General features: G+C 36.3%; 1 protein-coding gene across 1 annotated transcript in view; it reads right to left on the reverse strand.

Moving 5' to 3' along the window:
* Window positions 1-5,009: 5,009 nt before the first annotated feature.
* LOC110101148 (protein ABHD11) overlaps window positions 5,010-17,426 on the reverse strand; it is a 37,235-nt gene continuing 24,818 nt past the window's right edge. Inside the window, exons 3-5 of the mRNA XM_020828939.2 lie at window positions 6,489-6,601; window positions 5,578-5,718; window positions 5,010-5,463 (exon numbers count right to left, since the gene is read on the reverse strand). Coding sequence (XP_020684598.1) covers window positions 5,211-5,463; window positions 5,578-5,718; window positions 6,489-6,601 — 507 coding nt within the window. The 3' untranslated portion in view covers window positions 5,010-5,210. The remainder of the gene's footprint in view (window positions 5,464-5,577; window positions 5,719-6,488; window positions 6,602-17,426) is intronic.

The raw sequence follows: 17,426 nt of genomic DNA on the forward strand, positions 1-17,426 counted from the left end.
TTATGGATTGATTGTCCAGCCTCCCAATCTTTGTCCTACGTCTCCTATGCCCTAAACTGTCACTAATAACCCTCCTAGAGGCAAGTGTATGAGTAGAAAAATAAAATCAACTTGTTACCAAGTCTCTTTTCCTAAGCCAACCCCTCTTACACACACTTCCTCATCTACTGACCTGATTACTTCTAATGTTGTCGAAGCCCCTCCTACTTATGTTTTTTAGAACTTTGATGAGTTCTCGGCTATCAAAGATAATATCCCCAACCTTAATTTCCCTACTAAAACCTCTTCCTCTCCTAATAAATTAGACCAAGCACCCTCAAAACCCCAAAATATATCTTAATATCCACCCAAAAAAATTTCTATTCCTTTCAGAGTGTTAAGAATGTGCAAAATCTAGCAACCTGACAACCCTTCATAAACCTCTGGAACCTCAGACACCCCTCCCTAACCCTTAGCACCCCCAACACCCTCAGCATCTCCCCACCGAAGGACCTTCCCAAAAACTCTCCTTGTTGATCTCCCACTCTGGAAAATTAAGTAGGTCTAAAAGTGCCAAGAAGGCCTCCAACCTACCACCCAATTCCAAATGACTTCGCTAATATTGCTTCATGGAATATTGGAGGTTTCAAAAGCCCAGAAAAAGTCCTTTGTTGTAAAAACATGGTTTCCTCTTTAAATTTGGACATGATTTACATCCTTTAGGCAAAGATTCATACCTATTAGTTGAAAGACCATTTGTTCCATGCTGAGCATAGAATCTTCCAATCTAAAGATTGTTGTGACACTTTGCATTGTCTGACCCTGGGAGGATTTGGATAAAATGGAATACTTCTAATGTTTCTTGCACCCATATTTTCTCCTCGAGTCAAATGATTCATGGCTCCCTTACTATTGTCCCTTCCTCTTCCCACCTCATCTCAACGGTCTATGCTTCTAACTCTCATGGTGAAAGATTAAATTTATGGAAACATATTCTTTCCTTATCGGCTAGCATTTCCTCCTGTGGGTTTCATTCGAGGAATTCAATTGTTGTAGGTTTTTTTTATGAAATTATTGGGGTATTGATATTCCTAATAGTAAATTATTGGACATTAACAACCTGATTTATAGTATTAGGATTCAGGGCCTCTTCTCTATTGGTTACCTCTATACTTGGTACAATGAAATATGTGATTCTCCTATTCACATAAAACTAGATTGAGTTTTAGTGAATAGTCACTTGATGGAGGCTTTCCCATCTTCTTTTTATAGAGAGGAAAATCCTAGTTGTTCTAATCATTCCCCTCTTATACTTTGATACAAACCTCATACCCCTTATAAGCAAAGATTTCTCTTCAAAAAGTATTGGTGCCAAAAACAAGAATTCTCGAACATTTTCATCTCCATTATGGTTGAGACCCTACTAAAAGTACTATTTTTTATCTATATTTTAATTACATAAGTTAAAAAGATGCATCAAGTCAGAGTCATAGGTTTCTATAAATTATATTTCATTTACTTTAAATTCACTTCAAAATAAACATAATTTTCTTCATGAGTGAATTCGAGTGAATCCCCTTGATCCTCATCTTAATGAAACTTTGATGGAGGTTATCTCATGTTAATTATAACCTCTCATTGTGAACCTCCTGGATTAATTAACATTCTAAAGCTAAGCAATTATCCTATGGAGAGAATGACTTGGCATTTCTATATGCTATAATTTAGTCAAGACATAACAAGAACAAAATTAGTGCTTTAACTATAAGGATGGTGTTCTAGATGAACCCAATGGAATTGAATTTACTATCATCAATCATTTCAAGTTGTTGCTTAAATTCCGCAAGCCTCCCCATGCCAACTTCCTTCATATTCTAGCTGGAAGAACTATCCCAAACCATATGCTCTATTCTCTTGTTTCTCACATCTCTTGTGAGGAAAATAAGAAGGTTATTTTCACTACTCATGCTTCTTCTGCACCCGGGCCAAATGGATTCACTTTTGAATTCTTTAAGCAAACTTAGGATATCATGGGTCCTACTTTTGTAAGGCTATTTGTCACTTTTTCTCTACTGATCACTTGACTAAATATGTAAAAGTGTCTACTATCATGCTCATTCTCAAAGGCAACCATGCCTCTTGCATCTTTTATTATAGACCTTTTTTCTTTTTGTAATGTTTATTATAAAATTGAAGCCACAATTATTGCTAATAGGATATTAATTATTATTCATCTTATTATTCATCCAAGCGAGGTAGGATTTATTCATAAAAGAATAACGTTCTTCTGGCCTCCAAACTTCTTAGGGATTTCAATTCTACTATTAGAGAGAAATTCTTTTGTGCTAAGTTAGATATTCAAAAAACATTTGACACCATCTCTAAGGATTTTCTCCTCACAAAGCTTACTTAAAAAGGTTTTCCTAGTTTGTTAATTTCTTGGATCAAGGAGTGTATAAAGTATGTTTTCTTCCCCATTTGTCTTAATGGTGCTTTGGAAGACTTCTTTTGCTCCACCTCTGGTCTTCATTAGGGTTTCCCCTCATCTCCTTATCACTTTAATATTATCATGGATGCTTTTTCTAACTTGTTAGATGATGATTTTGGTGGTGCTCCTTTTGAAGGTTTTGCTATTGGAGATAAAAAGATCTCCAACCTCTTATATATTGATGATGCCATCCTCTTATATGTTGATGATGTCCTTGCTCTTTGTTCTGACCTATTTATCAAGCACAATATAAGCTAAGATGTATTCACTCACAAAACCTCTGTTGTTAAAATCTATTATGCTCTTCATATATCTCATGTCCCTTATCAAGTACTTTGGCTTGCTAATCTCTCCGAAAAGGCATTTCAGCTATGACTATCAACCCATTTTGAACAAAGTTCCTAATCTCCTTGTAGGTTGAAAGCTAAAATTTTATCTTCTGCAGGCCGATTGAAATACCTTAAATTTACCATCTATAACATCATCTCTTACTGGATTAGAGGGCTCCAATTCCCAAGTTTTGCTGCAAATTCATTAACAAAACCTATTCTAGATTTTTGTTTCATGGTCATGCTTCTGCGGTTAAACTCCACACCATTTCCTAGAAATTTGTGTCATCCTAAGATTTATGGTGGATTGGGGATTCCTAATATCGAAGAACTTTATTATGGCTTTTTTCTCCCTTATATGGCCTTTGTTGATTGGTCATAGTTTGTCTCTTATGGTTAAGCATAATCCATTTGGAAGCCCCTCCTCCATAGGCTAATAAATATTGGAAATTTGTGCATTACATTGCTGGAAGCATCAAAATAAAAGTCCCATTCAAAATTTCCTCATCAAACTCTCTTTCTCTTATCCGGGACCCGTGGTATAATGGAAAGACTTTATCTGAGTTACTTGATTACACTTCCTACTCGGCTTTTAAATCCCTATGTTGGGAATGTGATACAATTAGATTCATGGGCTTTTCTTGTGGGTTTTCCTTTGAATGTTGTCACGACTGTTTCTTCCATCTCCATTAATCCCTTTGTAAGTTCTTGTATTGGATGTGATGGGATCTCTTTCCCATCTTTTAGGTGTTATACTAGATTCTTTATGATGGCTTGCAAAAGGTGGACTAGTGTAATCGCATCTGGCATAAAAAATTTGCAATTCAGTTCTTTTGTTATGCTTGGATGGCCTTGCTTCGGAGGCCTAAAAAGTAGACTGGTGTAATCACATCTGGCATAAATTTGTTATTAGGCACTCTTTACTTTTTGTGGAGAGAAAGGAATAATAGAAGATTTAGTAGAAATATTAATTATCCTGTGACTGCTTGTCGTCTCATTAAGAATTCTATTCATGCCAAGGTTTTAAAGTGGAGTTCATATCATGATATCAAACATCTCATTTCTTAATTTTGCTTGGACTAGGGGGCTACGGACTTGGTTGTTTTTATGGTGGGCTCTTTTTTGCATCATGGTCTCCTTTGAGATTTCTATGGGGATTCAATTTTGTGGCCTCCTTTGCGAGTTGTATTCCCTGACAGCTCTAGTGCATTTCTCTTTACTGGCCAAACTTGGGCTGTCATGAGTGACAGACTTCTATCTAATGGACCCTTGGACGATCGTCTCGGCAGCCAGCTTATTTTTCTTGGAAGGTCATCTCAGCAACCAGCTCATTTTTCTTGAATGTCATCTCCAACAACGAAGGATCCAACCCTACTATGAGATTTTGATCTTGCTGATATTTTATGCCAGTTCTTAGTCATCCTTTTGAGCTTTATTTCCCCTTTTTTAGTCTTTTAATTTAAGTTTAGCTTTTGCTGAATCCATTTTTATTGGTTTGCAGTTTCTCTTTGGCTTAATAGAAATAGTTATAAGTATTTTTTATCAATGAAAATGAACTTTGCCTCAAATTATATATATATATACACGTGGCTCACTTTTTCCATAGCATTTTAACCTTAAAACTCCTCTCCACTCTCTACTTTAATGATATTTCAAGACTCATAGTACTATAACCTCCATTTTTTTTTTCAAATTTTTTTAGCCAAACAAATACAAACACACATGCAAATTTAAAAGCAACCATTTATTAATAATAAAAACTCTCAACTAACATATTAAAATGAACTAGATCAAAATGAGCTGCATTTATAAGCTCTAAGTTGAAATAGCTATTACAACAAGGAAAACAATGGCTAACAAGTTGGTTGCTATAAGGTGCTTATTGATCAACAAAATTAAAAGAACATTTTAATTTTTATTTTTATTTTTTTCTCTATTTTAACTTTATGTTTAGTTAAAAGAAAAAAGAAATATAAAAGAAATTTTCAAAGTTTTGAAATACCCAAAAAACTGTTTAATTACATGTGAAAATACCTAAATCAGATAATTTTTTAAAGCAACCATTTATTGATCAACTCGCACTTGCTCGCATCGCCCATTCATCCGCGTCTTGATCTAGCATCCAACTAAATAATTCTTATATTTTTAAAATAAATACATTCTAATTACTCAAATATATATATATATATATATATAAAATCAAACGAACGAGCTTCGATATCAAATGTGATACTAAGCTGGAAAAAAAAATTCTATTCTCAGGTAACAGTGAACAAAAGTGAAACATAAAAAATCTGTCAAGAAGCAGAAAAACAGAAGTTCAAGGCATGAAATTAAATACGTTGAGAAGCGAGCACCTGTCAATTTATTCAAGCCAAAAGAAGACGAAGGAAACAATTGCTTGTGCAAAAGATTCAGAACTTCATCATGAAATTGGGCACCATTATCTCTAGTAATCCCTTAGGGTTGTCCACATGAACCCAATGACCAGACTTGGGAAGAAGATGAACTGTCAGCTTTCCCTCGTCTGCTTTCCTTACCTTCGTTGATAAATAGAACAGCTTGTCAAGCACATGCTTGGGCCATCTATCACTATTCTCAGCTCGAACCATCACAATTTCCATTCCACTTGGGGGTTTCTCCAGTAAATGCCAATAGCTTGTTTCCCTAGAGAAGCCAATATTTAAGTTTCATTAACTAATGCGTGATGAATGTCCACACATGAACAATTCATTCCACAGAGAAATTTAAGAGAGAGGGAATAATAAAAGGATCTTCCACCTGTAGGAATCGAACATAGCAATCGCAGCCTGAAGATCAAAAGTCCAGGTTAATCCATCACCCGACTTCTTCAAGTTGCTCCCAATCCACTCAGAAAGGGACTTGGAAAATCCATGTTCAATCATGTGATCGACAAGCCAACTGTTTTTTTATTCAATTAAGAATGTTAGAAATGTATAGTGACGATTAACGCAACAAAACTGTTGGAGTAACTTTTGATTAAGCATCTGAAATGAGGAAAATCATTTAAGCTCTTTTATTCTTGTTTATTTCTTCTTGTTCTTTTTTTTATTTTTTAACCTTTTCTCTTTCTTCGCATAAGGCAATTAAAGTCCAGGCTAATATATTTTGATTAATAGAATCTCATAAAACAATTAAAGAGAAAACACATTTCTGTGAACAGGTTCGCAGTTTAATTTCCAATCAACATTAGGACAATCAATAGATGCTTCATGAGTCAGGTAACATGAACAGGTGCATTGGCTAAAAGAGTTCATAAGACCTTTTCGACTGTTGGGCAAACAAGTATTGGGCTTGAACCGAATTTTGCAAGATAGGTAATTGGTCAAAACCATAACAGTTTTGTAAAAACAAAATAACAAGTTTGAATTTTTAATCGATAAATTATTTGGATGAAGATTTTAATGTTAACTATTCAATGCCAGGAGGTGCATTATGTGCTGGGCGATCTACATTTAGTACAAGGCATGCCATTTTGCGGACACAAGCAATTGTCAAAATGTAGTATTAGTTATCATTCCTGATGCATGAAAACATTTTAGGCAGTACAATACCCAATTAAATTTTCAATAGCACACAAAGAAAATCAAAAACATAAAATAATGCAGCAACTGTTGTCATTCACCATGACAACTCATATAGAAAGGAGAAAAGGATGAGAGAGAGCATACTTTGGTGACGGAAGGGCTGAAGGAAGACTACTCAAAGTCTGTAAAACCTTTTCTACTTCACCATCACTTTCATCTGAACCGACCTTTCCTGGAACCGAGTCCAACACCCAAAGCTGTTCTGCATCAAGAGGAAAATCAAAAGTAATATCTACTAAAAAAAATAAAATACACAATATTATGATATGCATTGGTATAAAAAAAACAGCCAACAAACAAGAAAAATTCAGCACAAAATAAATTTTTTTATTGCTAGGAAATCAAATAATAAAAACAATATACAATAGTCCTCTTTTGAGAGGAGGACCTTCCATCCCAAATCCTAGACGCCGCTAAGACCCTGCACACAAAGAAAACTACAACACTCAAAACAAAATCTGAACCCTACTATGGACTTAAATAAACTCCTCCCAACAAAATTAGCCTCCTTCCTAATATGTTTCCCTCCTAATTTTAAAAATTATTCAATTAGGAAAGATTTCAGCGAGGAAAGAAAATCAATTAGGAAATTTTTTCCTAATTGATTTTCTCCTAATTTAATTTAAGAAACCTTCCTAAACAATTACACATGATTTAGGAAACATTCCTAAAAAATTATTGTCAAGGTGTATCCTTATGAAGCAATAGATATAAAAGATAGCAAGACTGCTCAAATTTTCTAAGTTAATGGTCAAAAGACCGAAACCATAAGGAGGGAAATAGATCGCCTTAGGAGTTCAATGGAATTAGCTCATCCAAAATAGAAGTTAGGCATAGTCTGACTAAAAATTGTAAAATTAACATTATTTGAGAGAACCTAATTGATTGTACTTGTTTATTGTTAGGGTAGATTGTGTGAATCATGTTTATGTATGTTTATGTTTGTAACTAGAAGTCCCTTTGGTTAGGTTTTTGTTTGTGTCTTATGGAAGGCGTGATATGTGTGGTGGACTTTACTTTGTGTGTAGAGCATTTTTAAAAATATCAACCTAAGCATCACAACGCTATTATAATTATGAAAAAAATTAAAATGTTAAAATAGCATCACAATGCCAAATCGAATAAATAATGTCGCATCACCAGCCAAGCTTATAGATTTTATAAACCATTCGAATGTCAAGCCACAGCGCCCGATAAATGTCATTATTAGGTAGTTGAAGCGCCATGGCGACAATCACTTCAAGGGTCGCAGCACTATCACGTGTCGAGCATCGCGGCGGTTTGACAGTCAAAAATCCTATGATAATAAGTTCCAAAGCTAGCGTTGCAGCGCTAAGTAGCTTCAGCATTGTAGCGGTTGTACTATCGTTGACCAGTTTGACCCAGCGTTATAATGTTACCAAGGGTAGCGCCAACCATTTTATAAATATCATTTAGGCTTATTCATTTCATTTTACTTGCGATTCTTTATCTCTAATGTTGATTTCGAGTTAAGTGCTCCCATTTCAATTATTTTAAATGGCCCCAAAACTCACCATCGGCCAGTAAAGATCACAATCATCTTTTCACAATGCTAGGAAATTCATGAATGCTATCACGAAAGAAAGATATAATAATTTGGTCAACAAAACTATGATCCCAAAGCACAATATTAAACTGGGGGGAGGTAGAAGCCCTGCTAGTGGAGAAAAATTGGGATTTTCCAGTATATCAACCTAAGCCTACTGTGGTTCCTATCATACGACAATTCTTCGTTAACATGAAGGAGCCTCATAATGAATCGGTGTGTGTCGGAGGGGAATGGGTCTTGTTTATCCCTGTAGCCATTAACCATGTCTTTCAAACTCCTAATTACTAGTTTGACGAGCATGAGCACCTGAATTTTTATATTTCTTCTATTAATTATGATGAAATTCTTAGGTTCTTAATCTATGGGAATACAAATGTTTAATGGAAAAAGAGAGATGATAAATTAATAAACTTTACCACATTTGTCCTAACTCATGAATCAAAAGCCTAACACTACTTTATTTTTGCACTATATTTTTGCAAAGCTCAAGCCTAGTAGAAATGTTGGTGAAGTTACTAAAGATAGGTTGGTTTTAAATTAATGCATTCAAAAGTAGTTTTGGTACACGTTTTAGATATCTTGTGTCTATTATTAGTAAAATTCAAATTGGATAGTTGAAGTGTAGGAATTTGTGGGCTCCGAAAATTCCATTTTATAGAGTGTGTGTGTGTGTGTGTGTGATCCCGGCCTCTCCGCACCATCCATTTATTTTTCTTTTAAGTGTTTGTGATACGATGACGGCAGAGAGTTTTAACGAGATTAGGTTTCGGGGGAATTTTCAGAAGGCAAATTGGCTTTTAGATAAGACACTACCCAGAGATTTCGCCCTCATTTTGTGAGAACTTTTTTGATCTGAGTTCTGGTTTCCTATAGGCGCAAGCCCCTATAGTTAATTACCCCTCCTGATAACAGGAGAGAACTTTCAATTAAGGCTAGTCATTAAAGGGGGTCGAATAGGTTATAAACCTATCGTATAATAGCAATAATTTTAGGGTTTAAATTTTGAATTTTGAAGTTTGAAATTTGGAATTTATAGTTTATCACCATAAACTTAAAACTGGTGGTGGGAGGAATGAAGACGAGCCCGATCAAGATCTCATGGTTCCGTCGTCCCGGGCTGTCATATTCCCTGGTCTACTTAGTCATAGGAGGTAGTCGACCCAACCTGACAGAAGGCACCTTGTTGGCAGTCATGGGTTGCTTCGTCCAAGAATACCTTATAGACCTTGGTTGATATTTGTCTAACGGGATATATATGAATCCACCTTAGCTAACAGAGGGCTTTTTACCTATCGAATATACCCTATGATCCATCGCTCTCAAGGGTTTGACGCCTATAGGGAACATACGAGCTTTGGCCGTGATCGTAATATAATGGTGCCATTTTGCAGCAAAACCACCCGATCAGAGGGCACATGCCACGTCCCTGTTGGCAAGAGACTGTTTGAGGATGAATCAAAGTGATACACCCGACATGCATTTGCTCTTTGTGAACTAAGGTTAATTTCAATTTTATCACCCCCGACAAACGATTGTGGGAGGTGGATGATTTTTTAGTTTTGATTTTTTTAGGTGGTTGACTTTATTTCAAGAATTTTGATTTTTGTTTGATTTGAGATTTGACCCCTCCGGTTGAGATTTTTGATCAACACGGTCATCATCGGGGTGACATTAAAGTCACTTGTATTTTTGTAAGACTTTAGGAGGCATTTTGTTATTCAAGTCGTGTCGACTCCAGTCTTTTTGAGGAGGAGGATGAAACTTAAATATTAGACCCGCACAGCATTCTCGAATCATTGGATTTGAGAATTAGATGTGACGATTGGAGCACATACGGGTTATATCATTTGACACTGCGCAGCATTCTTAGACATTTATATTTATAACTTTAAAACATTTGTCATAGCACATGCAGGATAAATTTTATTTTAAGGGATCACGTTTAATACATAAGGGCCATTTTAATATATTTAAATATGATCCATTTGGCGAGACTGATTTTGTTTTAAAAATGCCCAAAATTTCATTTAAGGGCCTACGAACGCCTTCTGTCCGCTTGTACACATGTTGCGGATCCTGTGGTGTTACTCTCGATGAATTTTTCTTCAAAAAATATGTATTTTGACGTTTCAAATAATTTTGTCTTCTTTATTGTCATTTGGCACAATTCCTAAAGGAGATTTACTCGATAGATGTTAGGAGAATGTGTTCGTATGAGACTATCGAACACATTGCTTTTCCCTCATATGGTATCGCCTGCTTGCTTTCCGGACATGAGGTTGCTACAGGGGTACTCTTTCTAAAAGAGAACGAGGCGCTAGAGAAGCTCTAGGACAGTACAGTACTTTCCTTTTTGACCAGCAGACAAGGCGCTAGAGTCGTGACAACCCCTAACAGCCCGTCCACAAGGTCAATCAGTATACAACAAACGTGCCCGGTCGCCCTACGCTACTGGCGTGAGATACTTCTCGAAGTTGGATCTACAGTCGGGTCACGCCGCGTTTGACTGGGAAGGATCGAACGACACATTTTTATTGAATGGAACACCTCGGCAAGCCCTAAATTGTTAGAAAACTATCGACCATATATCAAGGGTATCTTGTGGCCCATATGCGATTGCTTATGTGATAATGGATGATATTAATTTCTATCACTAAAGTTATAAGACCATTTTCTCTCTACCATCGCAACTTAAGTTACTTGCAACATATGATCTTGTAAGTTTGGTTTGAATACTTGATTCAATAGTAATCCTCATATTTTTTTCATCTTATGTAAACTTACTTATAAATGCCGAGTCAACTTCTCTTCAACATCAAACTTTTTAGATTAGCATTAAGAGTTTTAGGGAAGTATGGAATGGAACAAATGTACTAGCATTTGACTATTCAGTATTTAAAACGCTAAATGTGCGCCCCTTTAACGTTTAAATTAAAACAAATATCTTGATTGACATACACAGTTCATGAAGTAAGATGCTCATTATCACTCATCAACCTGAAGTTAAAATATTCCCAAGCTTTCTCAAGTTGTTTATGAAATTAACATCCTTCTTGATTTAATAGTGGCTCAAATAATTTTATTATTTCTGGGAGTATGAGATTCTGATTAAAAAAAAAACTCAGTTCGTGTATATTACATATCAATATCAATTCAATTTTAAATCGAGTTCATATTTGAGTCCAGTTCGAGTGTAGGTCAAACATTATTCAAATAAAAAAAAAATTAAAATTGATTTTAAATTTGAATTATGTTCAAATCAATTTCCAATTTTTAGTCCAAGTCCTTCGTTGTTCACTGAAAATTTTGATGGCCTCCCGGAGTCTCCTCCTCACCGAGGGAGAAATCGGGACGGCACTGCCGTAATTCTTCCTACCAGGACCTGAGGTCGACGGCGTAGGGCCTTCGATTTCAAATAATCTCACCAGAATCTAAGATCGACTGCATGAGGTCTTCAATTTGGAACCATCCCGGCCGAATATAAGATACGACGGCCCGGGGTCTTCAAATTTTAAAACCACTGCCCGGATTAAAAATCAACGGCGTAGGTCTTCAATTTCAAACCATCCCGATCGGACCTAAGATACGACGGCCGGGGTCTTCGACACCTGTTTGAAAATCACTTTTATTTTTCTTCATATTTATCTCTCTTTTTCTTCTCTTCTTTTTTTTTAATTATATTTTATTAAAATAATATATATTTATATATGTAATATATTATATTATACTATAATATATATATTATAATCTAATATAACATAATATAATATATACATTATTATATGTAAATAATATTATCTTATATACAATACATTATATAAATAATATATTATATATAATATAATAGAGGGGAAGAGAGGGAGATCGGGAGAGCCCGATCGGGCTTGGGCACACTGACAACTCACACACGCGGCGAGGTCGGCGGGTTCTTAGTCGGCGGCAGGCCGGCGAGTTCTGAAGGCTGGGGTTCGGCGTCGGCAGGCGGCTGCGGGTTCGACAGTGTTGACTCAGACGGGAGAACGGGATTGACGAGAGCAAAAGGTAAGTTTTCCTTTTCTTCTTACGGTCCTTTTTTTTTAGCGTGAGAGGATTTATTTTTGTCGTGAATGAGGCGGTGGGTAAGTCGGCAATGGAACGGTTGTGTCGTTTGGGTATGTCGGTGATTTTGCCGTTCTAGTCAACAAATGCCCTCCAACAAATATTATATACGCTCTATAGCAGATCATGTTTGTTGTAAACTGGTTGACCCTACAGATCTCTAAAACTAAATTTTAGATGTCATATAGAGGGTCTTTTAGATATCCCTAATTTATCTTTTTGATTTGTCAGGGATTAACATTTCTTCTGCCCTAGCTTTGTGCTTTCATGGGCTTGATGAAGAATCTATATTGATAACCTAAATCCTTTGAAATGATATTAGGTCAATGGAAAATAGTCATCTGTCCAAAGCTTTTTTGCATGACGGACTTTGATGATGACAATATTCCCTTTGTTCGGCCTATGGCTTTATAAGAACTGCGGGATAACTTCTTCGGTCCTAAGCTTCGTGCTTTGTCGGACATATTGAAGAAGTGAAGCTTCTTCGATCTTAGCTTTGTGTTTGATAGATTTATTGAAGGATTATACTTCTATATTTGAAAGGAGTTTTTATTGTGGCTTGGTGCCTTTGACTTGACTGAGACTTTTTTGAATTTTGCCTCAATCCATTTGTTAGTTGAGGAAATCTTCTGAATCCAAATTGCTTTGATTTGTTAAATTTGACAAATATCAAACTTGATAGTATTTGTCATCGGACTAACAAAATAGGAGCTTTCCTACTACGGCCTCTTATAATGGCTTGTTGAGTAGGTAAAGCTATCAGTGGCTCGGCCGCATATAGGCTTGTTGAGACTGATATCATATCTGTTTGAGCACTGGCTTTGTACTATAACAGTTCATTCTTGTCAAATTTGATTTGTTGAAGTTGTCAGATAAAAATTTCTTCTCAATCTGAACTTTGAGATCTTGACAAAATTTGAAAAAGAATCTTCAATTTTAACAATGATCTTATATTTGATTGCTTGAAGGCATTAGCTTCTGCTCTATATTTATGCAATGATAGCTTCATGAATGATTTTAAATATTTATTTGGGATTTAATGATAACCGAAATAAATATTTAAAAAGCCCCCTGCCTTAAAGGGAAATTTCAACCATCATCAGATTTTGGCATTTTTAAACTTAAAAATGCCCCGTCTTGTGGGAGAATTTCTAAGACATCTTAGAATTATTATCTCCCTTTACAAAGGAATGATCTTCAACTTGCTCTTTTAAGAATAATACTTATTCAAGTATCTCCCATTGATCGGGGGCATAGGTCGACGACCTTCCAGATCGATGAGTTGATAGGCTCCTCCCTGGTACACTTTCTCAATGACAAAAGGGCCTTCCCAATTTGGTTCGAATTTACCACCAATTCTTCGGTGTAGGATAATTGGTCTTCTCAGCACCAGAACTAATTCTCGTTCTTGAAATGCTCAAGGGCGTACCATACGGTCAAAAGATTTCACCATCCTTGCTTGATAAATTTCTAAATTTTGTTAAGCTTGGAGCCTGACTTCATCCAGTGCATCAAGCTCTTCCATTCGCAAGCTAGCATTTTGGTCTCCTGTAAGGTCATACTGAACAGCTACCCGAAGTGATGGTAGTTCAACTTCAAGTGGCAACACAGCTTCAGCTCCAAACACCAATGCATAAGAAGTTGCTTTCGTTGGTGTTTTGTATGTAGTACGATATACCCATAATGCTTCTGCCATCTTAGTATGCCATTCCCTTCTATTCTTAGTAAGAATTTTCCTTAGGAGCTTAACGAGCGTTTTGTTGAAGGGTTCCGCTAATCCATTTGCCCTTGGATTATAGATTGATAAATATCGTCAATCAATTTTATGCCGCTCAATAAATTTGTAAATTTTTGTAATTTTGAAAGCTGAACCGTTGTCTAAGATTATACGGCGTGGAACACCAAATCTGTAGACAACATTATTAGTAAAGAAGTTTATCACATGATGAGCAGAGACTTCTTTGAATGGAACTGCTTCAGCCCATTTAGAAAAATAGTATGTTGCTGCTAATATGAAGCGGTGCCCAGCAGATGATGGTGGATTAATGGGCCCTATCATATCTGTCCCCCAACATTCAAATGGCCAGGATGCTATAGTGGGATGTAAAGGATTTGGAGGTTGATGTATAATATTGCCATGAATTTGACATTCGTGACATATCTCTGCATGTTTGGTACAGTCATTTACCATTGATGGCCAGTAATAACCCATCCTTTTAACTTTAATGACCATTTTAGGACCTGATTGATGTGCACCGTATAGTCCTTCATGAACTTCAGAAATAACTTTATCAGCTTCATCTTTTCTTAAACATCATAGCCACATTTGTTCAAATGATCTTCGATATAGCATATTGTTGACAAACGCATATTGCAATGCTCTCTTTTTGATCTGTGTAGCAAATGATTTATCTGCGGGAAGTTTATTTTCTCTGAAGTAATCGATAAAAGACTGCCTCCAGTTATTTTGCTCTTCAACTTCTAAGCATTCAAGCCAAGATTCAGAGGCTCTACCAGATTTTCTTCCTGCAAACATCTGAGGTTTATCTTGTTGATTTTCAGGAGTAATATGTTGAGGAGATTGAGGAACAACCGAAGTTATATCCTACTGGCTTGACATTGATGACCCCTCTTCCTGCGGGGAACACATAATTGCTGGTTTTAGTACTCGACGAGTGTTGACACTGATTAGCACGGGCTCGTCTTTAAAGCTCGCCATTTCTTTAGCAAGTTTTAATAAAGAATCTCCTTTACTGTTATGAGCTCGAGATACTTGGATTAATGTAACATTTGTAATTTGCTTCATGAGCTCGAGGACTCGCCTATAATAGTAAATCAATCTGATTCTGCCAATTTTATAAATACCTAATACTTGATTTATAATGAGTTGAGAACCGCCAAAAACTTTGAGGTTTTGAATTTTCATCAAAATACATTTCCCACATTTGTGATTTCTCTTCTTCTAGAATAACTAGAATTTGTTCATTGGACAGATCGTCATTGAGCGGCGAGTCTGCGGATACGGGATGTGCGGCAAGAAAATCTGCTAAAATTTGCTATTTCACTGCTTTTTGGGGGACATACATGATATCAAACTTCAGAAGTATCACTGCCCACCTGGCTAGGTGACCTGTCAATGCTGGTCTTGTCATCAAGAACTTCAGCGGATCGATCTTTGATATCAGTGTTATTTTATGAGACAACATATAGTGGCGAAGCTTTTGGACGGCAAAAATCAATACTAGACAGTGCTTCTCAATGGGTGAGTAGCGTATTTCTGCTCCAATCAATCTTCGACTGATATAGTAGAGTATATTTTCTTTGCCTTCTTCATTGTGCTGAGCTAGCAACGCTCCAAGGGACTCTTCCAACGCTGCGGTGTATAGGATAAGAGGATTCTTTGGAATTGGTGCTGCAAGGATGGGCGGGCTTAACATATATCTCTTGACACTATTAAAAGCTTCTTGGCATTCATCATCTCATTTAAAATGTACATCTTTCTTCATCAGCTTTGCAAATGGTTGACATCTGCTTGATAGATTTGAGATAAACTGCCGTATAAATGCAAGTTGTCCTTGTAAAGAACAAAGTTGACGGAGACTTTTCGGAGGCGGCATTTCTATGATTGCCTTAACTTTGTTAGGATCAACCTCAATCCCTCTATGCCGTACAACAGACCCAAGAAACTTTTCTGAAGAAACTCCAAATGCACATTTGAGTTGATTCATTTTGAGATTGCATTTCCTGATCATTTCAAATACAATTCTCAAATCTTTGAGGTGATCTTTTCAATCTATGCTTTTGACAACAAGATCATCCACATAACATTCAACTTTCTGGTGGATAAGCTCATCAAATATGTGTCATAGCTCTTTGGTATGTAGCTCCCACATTCTTCAAGCCAAAGGGCATGACTGTGTAGCAAAATATTCCGATAAAAGTCCTAAAAGATGTATGCTTTTCATCTTCAGGTGCCATTTTGATTTTGTTATATCCCGACGACTCATCCATAAAGAAGAATATATCATAATTGGATATATTATCAACCAACAGTTCTGATATTGAAAGTGGAAAGTCATCTTTAGGACACACCTTGTTCAAGTCCCTAAAGTCGATGCATATACGAATCTGGCCATTCTTCTTTTTCACCGGGACGATGTTGGCTATCCAATCAGCATATTTTTCTTCTCGAATGAAACCTGCTTCGATGAGCTTCTTAGTTTCTGCTATCACTTGCCCTTCAATTTCTAGTCTCATTCATGTTGGAGCTTGCTTAACAGGTATTGCATCTGGTTTGATGGCTAATTTATGAACAGTTATATCAGGGGAAAAGCCTGGCATTTCATCGTATGCCCAAGCAAAGCAGTCCCTGAATTCACTGAGTAGTTCATTCATTTCTTCTACTTAGTCTTCTGATAGAATGCACTGATGAAGGTCATGCAAAGATTTTCCTCAGCCCGAGAAGATATAACAGAAAAGCAATGGGATTTCTTGAAGGATTCTTCAAGATGTCGATCATCGAGAACATTGTATATAGGGGCCATCTTTAGGACCCACTTTTGATAAATTTCTTTAATGATGGATCTCTAGAGGTACACACCAGATGTCACACCATTATTTGAATATATATATATATATATATATATATATATTTAAAGATGTGAGTCTCTATATTTATTTTCCATTATGTCGGGACCTTTCGGCAGTGGATTCTTAGATATGCATCCAAGTGTCACATCCCGATGCTCACCGTACATATCTTGACTCTTTCTTTGCATTATCATCATAATAGATGGTTGATTTTACTTCTATCGGGACCTTTCAATAATGACTTTTTGGATGGAGGGACCAAGTGTCACATCTTGATGTTCACCATATAGAGCTCAGTATTATCATTATTATTTTTTATTGCTACTATAACATTTAAATGACTAGCCAAAGATGGAAATAAAAACTAATCCCCAACAGAGTTGCCAGAAATCTGTGGGCTCCGAAAATTCCATCTTATAGAGTGTGTGTGTGATCCCGGCCTCTCCGCACCATCCATTTATTTTTTTTTAAGTGTTTGTGATACGATGACGGTAGAGAGTTTTAACGAGATTAGGTTCCGGGAGAATTTTCATAAGGCAGATTGGGTTTTAGATAAGACACTACCCAGAGATTTCGCCCTCATTTTGTGAGGACTTTTTTATCTGAGTTTTGGTTTCATATAGGCGCAAGCCCCTATAGTTAATTACCCCTCCTGATAACAGAAGAGAACTTTCGATTAAGGCTAGTCGTTAAAGGGATCAAATAGATTATAAACCTATCGTATAATAGCAATAATTTTAGGGTTTAAATTTTGAATTTGGAAT

Source organism: Dendrobium catenatum, unplaced genomic scaffold (assembly GCF_001605985.2).
Source record: "Dendrobium catenatum unplaced genomic scaffold, ASM160598v2 fragScaff_scaffold_1617, whole genome shotgun sequence".
Classification (NCBI taxonomy): Eukaryota; Viridiplantae; Streptophyta; class Magnoliopsida; order Asparagales; family Orchidaceae; genus Dendrobium; species Dendrobium catenatum.